Raw genomic sequence first — 16,079 nt, 5'->3', positions numbered from 1 at the left:
GTAGAGGGGAGGAAGGAATTTGTGCTAGGAGGGGAATTTTTTTTCTTTTATTTGGGGGGGGGGGGGGCTTAGGGATTCGTGTTGGTAGGGATGATCGGGGGTATTTGTGCTTGGAGGGGAAATTTGGGAGGAGGGAATTGTGCTGGGATGGGGAATTGGGATTTGAGCTAAGGGGGGATGGGGTTTATTTTTACTGGGAGGTGAGGAAATGTATTATGCTTAAGAGGTAAGTATGAAGATTAGTGCTCAATTTTTTTTTTTTGGGGGGGGGGGGGGGATTTTTGCTGACAAATAATGCTCATACAACTTTACATCTCAGGAAAAGGGGGTGGGGGGGTCACAATTTGTCAATTAAGTGGTGTTTACTACTGCTTTAAGGTGAACCATTTGCCTGTCATTCAAGTGCTCTCTAGTTGGAGCCAACACAGGTCTCAGGACATTCCACCCACCAGTACATGACTCAGGCCTGAAGATTAGCTGCACCTAGCACTGCATTGTAGTAAGTGAGAAAGTCACATGCTACCCCATTCCTAGAAGCACCAAGTATTTCATTTCACTCTGCAAGTGAACTGGACAACACACAGACAGTAGGTGAAAACAGTCTGAAGTAAAAGTTAACTTTATAGACTATATAGGGAAGAAGCAGAGTGCACAAGCCTAAAGTCCAGTGAGACAGCAAGTGCCCACTTCCACCTGTGTTCTGCCGCAACAAACGTTAATGCATCATATACACGTCGTTGTGTTATTGTCAATGGCATCCCCCAAAGGGTAGGCACACTGCAACACATGATAATGCACTACCATGCTTTGTTGGAGCTGTATTGCTAAAAAGGGTGCATTTCCTTATTTTGTCAATTGCAGTGTTTTAGGAAATCTATCAAATTAATGGTTTGCTTTGACATAACACAATAGCATGCAACATAACACATATGTGTTCGCTAAAGGCACTAAAAAAGAAAGGTGTAAATGGGAATTAACAGCTGCAGTGTCAAGAGGAAAGTAGATCTCATTAATGGCTGTATCCAACGAGTACTGCAGCATCATTTCTGGGTGAAACATATCTTTAAAGGGGAAAGAGAGCAGTTCTTTAGTAGCTCACATATTGCCTTGTTTGTAAGCACAGATTAGCACTGATAGAATTGTTTTGCTTGGCCCAATGTATGCAGTTACATGCTTTACTGATCCTCTCACCTTCCACCGGGGAGTGCAGTCTGTGGGCTTCCAATGCCCTCCGGGTCCAATACCCATATCAGCAAACATCTGATGAACTTCTTCTAACGAGATCTCACTCATGTTAATATCTGTGGGCCCACCTGCAACGAAGAACAGTTCTAATTAAAGCCCGCATTTTGCTATGCTGAATTTAAAATAGGAGCAACTGAAAAAAAACTACAAAACATAAAAAGTCTAGTAAAATAAACAAGGAAACAGTGAAAAAAAAAAAAATTAAGTTTCATCATCCTTCATGTTGTACCAGACTTTGACAGTCATATAAAGGGAATTGCTACAGCAAAAAAGACTAAAAAGGGAAACTTCGAAACTGTGCGAAACTTCCGTAAAGACTTTGTAATTTGCATGCTTCAGTTACATTTCAGATTACTGAAATCTCGTTTACCATCTATCAATAGTATTACTTGTTCTACAAGTTTCAGTTGAAATTTCAGAATATTGTACTCTTGGTGGGTGTCTGTCAAAATTATTATGGGCAAAAATGTTGATATAGAAGATAACCCCCAAACCACATTGAGGAATGCTGCAAATGTTAGTGATTTACTATGCACCATGACAATAGGTTCCAATACAGGTCCAAACTCTTTAACCTCCCTAGCGGTCTGATTATGTCCATATTTCTGTGCTCAAAGCGGTACATTTTTTGCATGGAAATATATAGTTTTTTTATTGTAGGCCTGTAATTTTTAGGAATAACTCACTGAAATCTGTCTGAACAAGAGTCTAGTAAACATCCCGGGTATTTTAAAATTTGAAACACGAAATCATAAATTATAATTTAATAAATAATCATAAAAAATAATAATAATAAATTTAATTAAATAATATAATCAAATCAAAAACACTGAAATTTGAAATATAGCTCCAAGTTTGCACATCACTGAGCAAAGTCGCAAAATCGTTTTCAGTGTCCGATGACGAATCACCCCACGAATCATTATCACTCAATTCTGCAAGTGGTTCTAATTTACTATCGCTGTTCTCTAGCTGGTTTAAAACCGATTTTGACCTACAGGGACGCTTTTTGGACGCCATGGACGTTTCTCAGTTTCCAGGCAGAAAGAACGGTACAAATGCAGGCAGGGCACAGGACAAAGCACTAGGGACAAAATGTATGTGAAATGGTTTGATACAGTAATGTTTTACTATGTGATTTTAGTGTATTGAGTGAATGTCACTTTTGCTCATTTTCAAATTTCCCGCCGTTCCATCCCCCGTACGTCCCGACGCTTGCAGGGGACGGAACCTAGATGACAGATGCCGGCATCCACCGGATTACATTGCCGGGGACACCGCAGGAGGGACATCGCGGGAGCGCAGGACAAGGTAAGTGAAGAACAGATGCCGGAGCAGCGCTGCATGCTAAGCCCGAGTGTAGTTCGGGGTTACTGCTTTTGGTACTGAAACTTTACCCCGAGCTACACTCGGGAATACCTCCAGGGAGGTTAAAGGATAAGTTCATCTTTTAGAACATGTTACACTGGTATTTAGAGTGCAACATGTTCCAGCACCCCTCCTCATGCCCTGAACGCAGATGCAATGCTATGCACGCTCTTGTGGGAAAAAATAAATGCACATTTGTTTTCTGCAAAAAAGATTAACTTAGTCTTTAATGAGACAGCAACAGCTAAAAAAGTGGACTGTTCTATCATCTACCTTACTAACCGTTCCATATCTGCCAATCCCTCCACTGGCTGCCCACTGCCCAACGGATAAAATTCAAAACATTAACAATAACATATAAAGCCATTTATAACTCTGCCCCAAACTACATCATCAATCTTACCTCCAAATATCACCTAAACCATACTCTCCGCTCCTTGCATGACCTCCTGCTCTCTAGCTCCCTTGTCTCCTCCTCCCATGCTCGTCTCCAGGGCTTCTCCAGAGCTTTCCCCATCTTCTGGAACTCTCTACCTCAATTTATCATACTATCGCCTACTCTGCTCACTTTTAGGCGATCTCTGAAAACCCCTCTTCAGGGAAGCCTATCCTGCCCTCAGCTAATAATGGAATCTTCTATTCCTCCTACCAGTCCATCCCCCACAGTTATTACCTTTTATACCACTAGCCCCTCCATCTTAGATTGTAAGCTCCAAGGAGCAGGGCCCTCCTATCCCTTTTGCATTAAACTGTATTGTTGCTGTATTGTCTCCTGTTATATTGTAAAGGGCTGCGCAAACTGTTGGTGCTATATAAATCCTGTATAATAGTAATAATACAGCTAGTGAAAACCCAAAATTTGTATCCCAGAAAATTATGAAATTACATAAGACAGATAAAAAAAAAAATAAAAAATTTTGATACAGAAATGTTGGCTTACTGCAAAGTATGTCCACATACAGTATAGTATGCACTCAATACTTGGACAGTGCTCCTTTTGCATGAATTACTACATCAATGCGGTGTCACATGGAGGCGAGCAGCCTGTGGCACTGCTGAGGTGTTATGGAAGCTGCTTTGATAGCGGCCTTCAGCTCGTCTGCATTGTTGAGTCTGGTGTCTCTCATCTTCCTTGTAACAATATGCCTCAGATTCTCTATGGGGTTTAGGTCAGGCGAGTTTGCTGGCCAATCAAGTACAGTTATACCATGATCATTAAACCAGATACTTTTGGCAGTGTGGGCAGGTGTCAAGTCCTCCTGGAAAATGAAATCAGCATCTCCATAAAGCTGGTCAGCAGAGGGAAGCATGAAGTGCTGTAGAATTTCCTGGTAGAGGGATGTACTTATTTTGGACTTGATAAAACACAGTGGACCAATACCAGCAGATGACATGGCTCCCCAAATCATCACTGACTGTGGAAACGTCACACTGGACCTCATGCAACTTGGATTATATGCCTCTCCACTCTTCCTCCAGACTCTGGGACCTTGATTTCCAAATGAAATGCAAAATTTACTTTCATCCAAAAAGAGGACTTTGGACCACTGAGCAATAGTCCAGTCCGTTTTCTCCTTAGCCCAGGGTAAGACGCTTCTGATGTTGTCCCTGGTTCAGGATTGGCTTGACACAAGCAATGCGACAGTTGTAGCCCATGTCCTGGATATGTTTGTGTGTGGTGGCTCTTGAAGCACTGACACCAGCACTGACCATTTAAAGGCTCGGGAAACCTTTACAGGTGTTTTGAGTTAATTAGTTGATTATAGTGTGACACCATGAATCTATAATATTGAACTTTTTTTTAAGCCATCATCATCCAAATTAAAAGAAAGAAATGCTTGAAATATATCACGCTGTGTGTAATGAATTAATAATAATTAACACTTTTTAATCAGAGTATAACATTAAGTCAATTAAACTCCTGGGATATTAATCTGGTCAGTTAAGTAGCAGAGGGGGTTAAGTTAAGTTTCAGCTGCTTTAGTGTTAATGACATTAACAACAGGTGCAATAGATGGGCAACAATGAGGCGATCCCCAAAACAGGAATGGTTTTACACATGGAGGCCACAGACATTTTTTCCCTACTCATCTTTTCTGACTGTTTTTCACTAGTTTTGCATTTGGCTAGGGTCAGTGTCACTACTGGTAGCATGAGGCGATACCTGGACCCTACAGAGGTTGCACAGGCAATCCAACTCCTCTAGGAAGGCAAATCAATACGTGCCATTGCCAGGTTTACTGTGTCTCCCAGCACAGTCTCCAGAGCATGAAGGAGATTCCAGGAGACAGCCAGTTACTCTAGGAGAGCTGGACAGGACCGTAGAAGGTCCTTAATCCACCAGAAGAACCGGTATCTGCTCCTTTGGAGGAACAGGATGAGCACTGCCAGAGCCTTACAAATTACCTCCAGCAGGCCACTGGTGTGAATGTCTCTGTCCAATCAGAAACAGACTTCATGAGGGTGGCCTGAGGGCCCGCAGTCCTCTAGTGGGCCCTGTGCTCGCTGCCCGACACCATAGAGCTCGATTGGCATTTGTTATTTATCATCAGAATTGTGCTTTTCACACCCTGAGCACATGTGACAGCCGTGAAAGGGTCTGGAGAAGCCATGGAGATTGTTATGCTGCTTGTAACATTGTTCAGCATGACCGTCGTTTTGGTGGTGGGTCAGTGAGGGTCTGGGGAGGCATATCCATGGAGGGAGGCAGAGACCTCTACAGGCTAGACAATGGCACCCGGACTGCCATTAAGTATTGGGATGAAATCCTTGGACCCATCCCAACCCATCCACTGGTGCAGTGGGTCCTGGGTTCCTCCAGGTGCCTGACAATGCCTGGCCTCATATGGCGAAAGCATGCAGGCATTCCTGGAGGATGAAGGAATAAATACCATTGAATGGCCCCTACGCACGCCTGACCTAAATCCAATAGAACACCTCTGGGATATCATGTTTCCATCCATCGGACGCTGCCAGGTTGCACCTCAGACTGTCCAGGAGCTCAGTGATGTCCTGGTCCAGATCTGGGAGGAAATACCCCAGGACACCATCATCTCATTAGGAGGATGCCCCGACATTGTCAGGCACGCATACAAGCACATGGGGGCCATACAAACTACTGAGTACCATTTTGAGTTGCAGCAATGAAATTTCAGCCAAATGGATTAGCCTGCTGCATCATTTTTTTCACTTTGCTTTTCGGGGTGTCTTTGAATTTAGTCCTCTGTAGGTTGATCATTTTCATTTCCAGCAAACGATGGGGCATCCTTACGTTCCTAACACATTACCCAGTCTGTATCAGTATAGATATCCAGCATTATATTTTTCTCCATTGAGATCTAATGTGTTTTCAAAGTGTTCCTTTAATTTTTTTGAACAGTGTATATGAGTATCACTTTTTGAACTGAATTACTGAAATAAATGAACTTTTTGACGATATTCTAATTTATTGAGATGCACCTGTATTTGCCTTTAGTAAATCAATCCCAATGTCTCCTCTCCCTGCTCCAAGGCCAAGGGTGTCACTTTCCTGCAAATAGAATCCAACCACCACCTCAGTTCTTTATTATTTTTATTAAGGAGATTGGTTCAGTGGAGCCTGGCACTATCATTTTGTTTCGTAATGACTGCAATTATTACTAGGTATTTATTAAAGGTCAACTTATGAAGTATACCAGTCAGGAAAAAGATAAGAAACTAATCTAACATGAGTAATGGGAATATTTCATAATGCCCTGGACTATCCATAGGACAGCTTGCCAGTATAATATTGGATGATCAGCCACAACAGAGCGTACACCAGACATCTGTCTTTCCTTTGCAAAGCCCCTGTCTATAGAGAAGGCACCAAGGTCTATTTCCATAGAGAACTCCTGTAGAACCTGCAGCCAAAGCTTGCATGCTCATGTCTTGTCCTGCCCCAGTGCCACTAAGTGTTATGGGGGGGAAACACATATTCAGGGTGAAACATGTAATATGTTAGGAAAATACAAGCCCCCTCTCATTGCCCTCTCATTGCCAATCCACTGTTGTGACAACTAGCAGGGGATCTCTCCCCCCCCCCCCCCACTAGCTCTCACAATTATAAAAAAAGAAAAATGGCCATGAGAAGCTCCGCCCACCTGGCCGTGTCACTCATTCTGTAAATGCGAAAACGTTTGCGGTTCTTGGCTTGTACTTCTCAATGAACTACCACAGCGCTGTGGAGCACTGTGGTAGTACATTGATTCCTCCTGTCAGTGTATCTGCTTGTCCGTATGATGTACGAACACACAGATACATTGACAGGTCTGCAGGAGACCTGCATGGCACCAACCATCTGCTGACCGCTGGTGCAATGCTTTCCAGGCTCCCAAAACAAAAAAAACAAAAAAAAAAAAAGGTAAACTTTTTCTATCTGCAAAAAAAGTGAGTTTATTTGTTTTTTGTTAAAAGATTAACTTATCCTTTAAAAGGGTGGATGAATGTGAAGTTACACCCTGAGACATGTTCTGGTGTATGCTGCAAACTACCAGAACAGGTATATTAACATAACAAAATAGGTACATGTCAGTGCCTAATGGAAGACAAATGGCAGCTGGGAAAGAGGTCAATATGCTAAAATTAACTATTCACTCAAAGTGCAAAAAATAAATAATAAAATAGCAGTTCGCAAACTTCCACAGTGAAACAAAATGTGATCAAAATTCCTAAATCGATAACTAGTGAAATTCATAAAATAAAGAGTGAAAAGGCCATCAATCTATTACTCATATAAATAGAGTTCCACTAACTCATAAAAAATGAGTGCAAAACCTTCCACCACTAATAAACAGATAATTCCGCGACTCCACAATGTGCACAGCCTAAAAATGTCACCAACACTCTGCACTCAAAGACTATGACTGCATAATGTATAGCAGCAGAAACAGTATAAAAAAAAACTCTGGTAGTCTTCACCTATCCCTACAGGTATCTGTTCCTTTAAGGCAGTGTTTCTCAACTCCAGTCCTCATGGACCCCCAACAGGTCATGTTTTCAGGATTTCCATTATTTTGCACAGGTGATTTAATCAGTTTCACTGCCTTAGTAATTACCACAGCTGTTTCATCTGAGGGAAATCCTGAAAACATGACCTGTTGGGGGTCCATGAGGACTGGAGTTGAGAAACACTGCTTTAAGGCAACAACCTATTGGCTTTGACTCCACCATCCAGGGCACAAAACCAGGTGCTGCGGCTGTATGGAGGAAAAGCCCACAGACCGGAGCCAGACAAATTTCTCATAGTGTAGTATTTTTTTTTTTTTTAACCACTTGCCCTCCTGAAGATTTACCTCCCTTCCTGACCAGGCCATTTTTTGCCTTACAGCGCTGCATTACTTTAACTGACAACTGCGTGGTCATGCAACGCTGCACCCAAATTAAATTTCCATCCTTTTTTTCCCACGAATAGAGCTTTCTTTCGGTGGTATTTGATCGCCTGTGCTGTTTGCTATTGAACATGTCCAGTAAACAACATTTTTTTTAAAACTCAAAATTTCGTCATACATTTAGGCCAAAATGTATTCTGCTACATGTCTTTGCTAAAAAAAAATCCCAATACGTCTAAATTAATTGGTTTACATGAAAGTTATAGCGTTTACAATATATGAAGAAAGGAACGAGCGCTGGATATGACAGGATTCAAGCTGCTAGCATAAAGGTAAACCTCGTATACCCCCTTCATCAAAAGTCAAATACAAAAAGTTGCAGCGCTTGAGTGTATAATACAGGGAATTAACATGAATAGCAGACTTAAACATTCATATTTTGACATGCACCAGATCCCACACTCTTAAATTGATGTAAACAGTAATCAGATAAGTAATGCAGATCTATCCGACTAATCAAGGTGCCTATAGTGATGGAGATGTTAAAGTCATAAGTTCTGTGATGTATCCAAACAAATCCGTGACTTCCGTGATAGGGGAATAACTGTATAATGCACTAACCAGATAGCGCAAGTAAATGCGCAGTGGAGTATAATGACCTACTCCTGGTCACAGCCAGATGGTCCTCAGCGTGAAGCCCTCAGGAACACCAGTGCACCACTCTTGCCGTCTCCTACCACCAGGGGGAGTGCGCCTCCTTACAGTAACACGAAATCACTTTATATCCTCTATCGCCAGGATTGGTGTACTTTCATATCAGGAGATCATCTCAGGGGCTCGGCAATAAGACCCAAAAGAAAGAAATCTTGATAGTGTAGTATTTTTATTCAAAGGTAAAAAGTAAGTAATACACTTACATGGTAATATCCAACAAAAGCTGATGCATAGAATCCAAAAAGATGGCCGACAGTCAGATGCATGAAACAAGTGGATGATCAATGGTATGAGAGGTGTCCTTATCCCTAACGCGTTTCGTGGCAATGGCACATTATCAAATAATGTACCATGTAAGTGTATTACTTACTTTTTACCTTTGAATAAAAATACTACACTATCAAGATTTCTTTCTTTTGGGTCTTATTGCCGAGCCCCTGAGATGATCTCCTGATATGAAAGTACACCAATCCTGGCGATAGAGGATATAAAGTGATTTCGTGTTACTGTAAGGAGGCGCACTCCCCCTGTTGGTAGGAGACGGCAAGAGTGGTGCACTGGTGTTCCTGAGGGCTTCACGCTGAGGACCATCTGGCTGTGACCAGGAGTAGGTCATTATACTCCACTGCGCATTTACTTGCGCTATCTGGTTAGTGCATTATACAGTTATTCCCCTATCACGGAAGTCACGGATTTGTTTGGATACATCACAGAACTTATGACTTTAACATCTCCATCACTATAGGCACCTTGATTAGTCGGATAGATCTGCATTACTTATCTGATTACTGTTTACATCAATTTAAGAGTGTGGGATCTGGTGCATGTCAAAATATGAATGTTTAAGTCTGCTATTCATGTTAATTCCCTGTATTATACACTATAGCGTTTACAAATGGCGGTATATATACTGGGATTTTTTAAATTTTTTTACTAGTAATGACGGCGATTGGCAACTTGTAGCGGGCGTGCGGCAGCCATTCTGGCACTGGGGGGAAGGGACATGGCGTCACTTACATCCCCAGTGACACCAATACAGTGATCAGTGGTAATTAAAAGCACTGACACAGTACTAATGGCACTGGGCAGGAAGGGGTTAACATGTGGGGCGATCAAAGGGTTAACTGTGTTCTGTTTTAGTGTGCTGTGTGTGTGTGCTTCACCAAAGCCACGCAGAGCAGTGTGCAGGAGCTGACGGGAGAGAACTGTTTTGTTTACTTACAGTTCTCTCCCTTCCCATCACATTTGGAGGGCAGTGCCACTGCCAAGCACGACCGATTCAAGTGGGGTCATGCTATTGCGCAATATATACATATAAAATCCCATTTGGAAGGGGGTGGGGGGCATTTATGAGGTGGCAGTATCACCTCCTGAACGAATGGCAGCTGGTGACAGCTGAGCAGCAAGGGCTGCTACCCCTGGGAATCAGTACTTAAAGTGACACCTCGTGTGTTTTTTTTTATTTTTTACATTGACAATTTTTTTTGCTATTTTCCTTGGAGTTCTGCTTTAGTGCTCTTTCACACTCTTGGTAACGCTTCTGTGCTGGATCACTTTTCAGAGAGTGGTATAGCAGTGGCTAACAGGCATTCGGGAGATGCTACTGTCACCTCCAAATGCCTGTTTTTTAACTTTGTTTTGCCGCATTGCAATATTACATTGTGTGACCATGCCACAACTGCAAGCCAAGCATTTGGTTCATGGTTACTTTGTGGTCTAATTGATCTCAATGGGTGCCATTTGGGGCCGCCTGTCAAATTTGGCAGCCCATGTTAAAAATGCAGCAGCTGTGATGCAAAGTATTGCAGCTGTGGCATGTGTACACCCCTGTTAATCTGAAATGTTATCTGGATGAGCAGCCCAGGAAGGGGGGGGGGGGGGAGGCATGATAAGACAGGTCGGGACTGTAAAACCGTAGCTCAGCCACATGTTTTTACCGCTTTCCACCCCCCCTCAGCTGCCTGTATGAGAGAACCCCCATGAATAATTACACACACTTCAGAAAAGTATACAAAGCAGGAAAATAGTCTTTTTAGCTTCTGTTAGATTTGCAAAATGTCACAGATTGTCTAGAATATATCTGCACTTATTTGTTTAGCTGGCCATGAATGCTGCGTACAGCACTACTTTGTAAACAAGTCCTTCTCCAGTAAACGCCAGATGAATGGGTCCCTAAAACATGTCGAAACACATTTTGCAGTTTGACGTTGATACAAATTCACTGTTGTGGGAAAAAATAGAAACAAGGAAAGGAACTATATGCCAATAACTGAATACTTACGCATAAACGGCAACTTTTCCGGACACGGAAGGTTTGGAGAGAATGTAAAGTTTTCAGGCAAATACATTGTGGACTGTGCGGTGAAATCGGTGGAATTGGTACCATCTGGGTAGTCTACAAAAGCAGAAGAGGAATTCATTAATATTTGGGCAGTTTTTAGTCATTTTACATCTGAAGGTAAAATGTTCCAAAATCTCTTGTATACTACATGACATATGAGGTTATACTTGTGGCACTGCGGGAGTTCAGATATTTTCTGTGTGCTGTACACCAAAGAGTCATGTGCACCTTTCCCGGTACAAAGAAAATCCCTGGAATTCATAAAGGATGGTGCAGATTTTGCAAAAGTGTCCTCTAAAAGTGGCGCAGTGTGCACCAAACTCATGTATTTGTCTTGTACCTGAATTTGGCACAATGCTTTTACAACCGTCGCACACATCATCAAAGCTTCATTCACACTTGCACTCCTATGTTTAGCTTTCCTAACGCATTAGAAGTTCTCTGAGAAATATGAACAACTTTTATTCTTCTCAGATGACTTTTTCCTGCAGTTAGAAGGTCCTGCTTTAGTAGAGCCGCGTTTAAATTTTTCAGTCAGATTCTGAATGCACAGAATTCTAAGATCTCTGAATCTGGTTAAAGTGCTGGTAAACTTTTTTCTTTTATACTTTTACCTACAGGTAAGCTTATAATAAAATCTTACCTGTAGGTAAAATGAATATCTCCTAAACATGCCCTGTTTAGGAGAAATGCGCTCTTTTTGAGAACCGATGCATGAGCTCTGAAGGAATGGCATTGCGAAACTGGAAGGAAGTCCGGGTGAAGATGGAAGCCTCTGCAGTGGTGTCAGCGTGCCGCTGGAGGGCTTCTTTTTAAGGTACTATGTAATGCATACTAGCACATTGCGACATTACCTTGCAGGGGATTTTGTTTTTAGCTGCGGTTTACTACCGCTTTAAAGCGGTTGTAAACCTCAGACATGCTCTTAGATTGTAAGCTCCAAGGAGCAGGGCCCTCCTAAGCCTCTTGTATTGAACTGTATTGTCTCCCGTTATATTGTAAAGCGCTGAGCAAACTGTTGGCGCTATATAAATCCTGTATAATAAAAATAATGAAATATGAATAAAGCATTTCCCTCTATAGTGTGTGCTTGTCTCACTTAAGAGCACTAAGTATCATTTCTGTCTGCTGCTAGCATGAATCACTTTTGACAAGTTTTCCTGACACCAAGAGAAAAAAGGTGACAGGAGAAGGACCTATAGTTGATGGACAGCCTCAGCTTTGTTCCTGTGAGCTGTGTGATGGGGGGGGGGTCTTCCCTCCAATCAGCTCTCAGAGCTCTCCTCATTGAGCTCTGCAGAGTGTAACTGCAGCTCTCCGCCCTCTTTTTTTCTGAACACTAAGAAAGCTGTATAAATGCTGGTGCCTGAACAAATGTAGAGAAGACTGCCGATAAACAGGTATAGTTTATGTAGGAGGATTTGTTTCGTCTCTGTGTGTCACCTGAGGCCAGTCACTTCACTGGGTATATGAAAGGGTTTACAAGCACTTTAAACATCCATTGTGAATGATACCATTGAGAAATCTTTATCTGCATTTAGAAATGTGCTCTAAACACATATAGGCATAAGTTTGACACTGCAAGTGTGAATGAGGTCTACGTTGCACCTTCACCATGGGAAAAAAGAAAATTCATTATGGCATAAATATCATTACCAAGATTACAGCATAACAAATGACACTAATTTAATAATTTTTAGATGCATTAATCTGAGTGACATGTAACGTGAAGCTTCCTATGTCATGTCTGTTTATTCCAGTATCTAGGCTCAGCACAGCCTCACATTTTGTAAAACAATTACACTATCAGGCTACCCAGCTCGTTTGAGCTTTCAGTTGTTACATTTGCTGCCAAAATGGGAACAAAAGGCAAATGGCCTACTGAACTTCTAGCAGCAACTGGTGACTGTGACAATCAAAGTGGTATCTTAGCACAGCCGCACATAGATAAGCTGGAAATGCCATAAAATCACCATAAAACACTATACGGCAGAAGACGACAATGCTGCATGTTGCAAGCAATGCACATAATCAGGGAGCCTTTTCACTTACGTCTTATGACCTTAAGTACTGAATACTTTGCAAGTGTACTGTAGGTCATGAATTATGATCCACAAAGAAATAAAAAATAAGCCATCATCAAATGTATGAAAACCACAAAAAAGCTATAGCCTAAAGTTGGTAGAGGGGTTACGATCCACAAATTGGAAGCCTTCTCCTAGACTTACTTCACAGCATCACAAAGGAAGCTTTTGGTGTTTATTCAGATGGTATGAAGTGTAAGACAAACAGATGGCTTCTAATGGACAGCAGGCTGTGGTCCGTCAAGACATGGCCCTTTTCAGCATACATGGCATCATACTAGTGCTGCTTCATACCACAGAAGGGAAAGGTTTTAAAGACCTCCAGCCATTTACATATCTGCCCCAGCACTTGGTAAATTTAGTTTTAGCTGCGCCATGGAAAGGAACAAAAAGGTAAAGGAAAGCCAACTCCCCAGTCCTATCTCTGCAACATGGTGCCAATCTATTCACACACCACTTATAATACAGAGACAACGGACCTCATAGTATAATATCATACAAGTAAGATGGCATCAAGTGCTAGCACAATGGAATATCCTTTATAATGATCCCGTTTCATATCCATGATGCAGTTACATAGGTTACATGATGCCATGCTAAGGTGTGGTTGGTAGTGATAAGATAGCCAAGGTAGGGGAGACCATATGTTTTCAAAAGGGTGCCACATAAACAAGGTCTATCACGCCTATACGTGCCTAACTGCTAAGAGGGCTTTGATTGGGTGCTCAACCTGTAGCACTCCAGCTGTTGTGGCACTACAATTTCTATAATGCCTTTGCCTTTCAGAGTCATGTTTGTAACCATCAGCCTTGCAATGCCTCATGGAACTTGTAGTTCCACAACAGCTGGAGGGCCACAGGTAAAGCGGAGCTCCACCCAAAAGGGGAAATTTCACTTTAAGGACTGCTCCCCTGCTTCCCATTAAGAACTGCTCCCCCGCTCCCCATTAAGGATTGGCACCTTTCGGGAGTAGGGGGGAGCCTTTGCCTTTCAGAGTCATGTTTGTAACCATCAGCCTTGCAATGCTGACGGTTCCACAACAGCTGGAGGGCCACAGGTTAAAGCGGAGCTCCACCCAAAAGGGGAAGGACTGCTCCCCATTAAGGATTGGCACCTTTCGGGAGTGGGGGGGCAGCGGGTACCCAAATTTGACAGGTACCCGCTCCCACTTCCGGTCCGATCGCCTAGGCCCTAGGCGATTGGAAGCAGCAGGTGTCCCTCCCTTCCTGTAGCCTTTTGGGACACGTGACAGGTCCCAGAAGACTACAGCACCATTCACAAAGCGCAGAACTACTCTAGCATGCGCAGTGGGTACCCGACTGTGAAGCTGCAAGCTATAACAGCCAGGTGCCCACACTGAAGATGCTGGCCTCCTGGAACACAGGACGGCCGGTGAAACAAGCTGGGGGGATACACAGCGGGACCGAGGGACAGGTAAATGGCTTTTTAAAAGTCAGTAGCTACAGTTTTTGTAGCTGCTGACTTATTTTTTGATAGGTTGAGTGGAACTCTGCTTTAAGCACCTATGGCTTAAAGCCAGCAGTATGACTTGTGCTGAGTTTACGCCATCAACTATCCAACAGTACTGCTGCAGGTAAAGTGCCCCATACAACAAAAACATGCATGGTCACTATAACAGGAACCGTTCTGAAAACTGTCTGGCCAAGAACATGGAGGCTGGAAGTGACACTGAGCAGCACCAAACATCAGTACACCCTACATAAAGTAACCTTAGCACTGACTGGTGAGTAGACAAAATGTAAAAAAACAGTAAGGCCTTATGCACATGGATGTTTCGAAACACAAAAGTGATCAAGCATAAAATTCCTGGAGCCTGACATACAACCAGCCATACAAGTGAATGATTGTGTGGGTGTAAATGCTGATGCTTCTGTGGATTGGTGTTTACCCGCATATAAGCACACGGCACTTATAGGAAAATACGTCATACATACATGTGCGGGTAATCGACTATGCACAGGAGCATCAGAATTTGCACGAGTATGGCCAAGAACAGCCATTCACATGTATGAAGGCCATATGCACCACCAGAGGCTCCCTGAGCACAAAAGGCACCATGAGTTTTATACCTAAACGCTTACATTTGTACAAAACCTTAGTTTAAAGTGTAAGTTCACCTTCGAGATGGTATGAAGTGTAAGACAAACAGATGGCTTCTAATGGACAGCAGGCTGTGGTCTGTCAAGACATGGCCCTTTTCAGCATACACGGCATCATACTAGTGCTGCTTCATACCACAGAAGGGAAAGGTTTTAAAGACCTCCATCCATTTACATATCTGCCCCAGCACTTGGTAAATTTAGTTTTAGCTGCGCCATGGAAAGGAACATAAAGGTAAAGGAAAGCCAACTCCCCAGTCCTATCTCTGCAACATGGTGCCAATCTATTCCAAAAATCCCCCATGCAGTTCTATAACTCCTGAACAGTACATACCAGCACGCCTTCTGTTGTAAATGGTGGAGTACACGCGTGCGTTCTCCGCCTCCTTTAGCAGAGCTCAGTTAGAGGAGAACATGCACTGTGCATGGGGGTTGGAGAATCTTTCTGAAGGTGAACTTACACTTTAGGCAGATATGGCTGCAAATATCAGAATAAGCAAGTCTGTGACTAATTATAGGCACGAACCAGAGGATGTATTTGCTTGGCATCTGACAGGTTGCAGTGGATACATGGACACTTCTATCCTCATTTCATTAAAGTAGAACTATGGCCTCCCATTTAAAAAAAAAAAAAAAAAAGTGCACTAACAATTTTAATCCCCCTGAAAAGTCTTACAAATACCTGTTGATCCTGCTCAGTGTTACCTAATGCAGTTTCCTGTGATAGTGTGGCACTGATGCTGCACTGCTTCTGAATTCCGAGCAGAGTTGTCACTCTCATATAGGCTGTACCTGCTTGTACCACAATAAGATAAAAAAAAAAAAGTTGCAGAAAGTTTGGCTATTGCACTGTCACTGC

At 42.6% G+C, this 16,079-nt stretch overlaps 1 protein-coding gene across 1 annotated transcript in view; it reads right to left on the bottom strand.

Moving 5' to 3' along the window:
• B4GALT6 (beta-1,4-galactosyltransferase 6) overlaps positions 1–16,079 on the bottom strand; it is a 119,304-nt gene that overhangs the window by 31,366 nt on the left and 71,859 nt on the right. The window contains exons 3-4 of the mRNA XM_089675694.1: positions 10,957–11,070; positions 1,192–1,313 (exon numbers count right to left, since the gene is read on the bottom strand). Of these exons, the coding sequence (XP_089531820.1) occupies positions 1,192–1,313; positions 10,957–11,070 (236 nt within the window). The remainder of the gene's footprint in view (positions 1–1,191; positions 1,314–10,956; positions 11,071–16,079) is intronic.

This window comes from Staurois parvus, unplaced genomic scaffold, assembly GCF_062004578.1.
Source record: "Staurois parvus isolate SC_StPar_1 unplaced genomic scaffold, SC_StPar_1.0 ptg000157l, whole genome shotgun sequence".
Taxonomy (NCBI): Eukaryota; Metazoa; Chordata; class Amphibia; order Anura; family Ranidae; genus Staurois; species Staurois parvus.
Note: the sequence above shows the minus strand (reverse complement) of the source record. Positions and strands in the feature narration are given on the sequence as shown.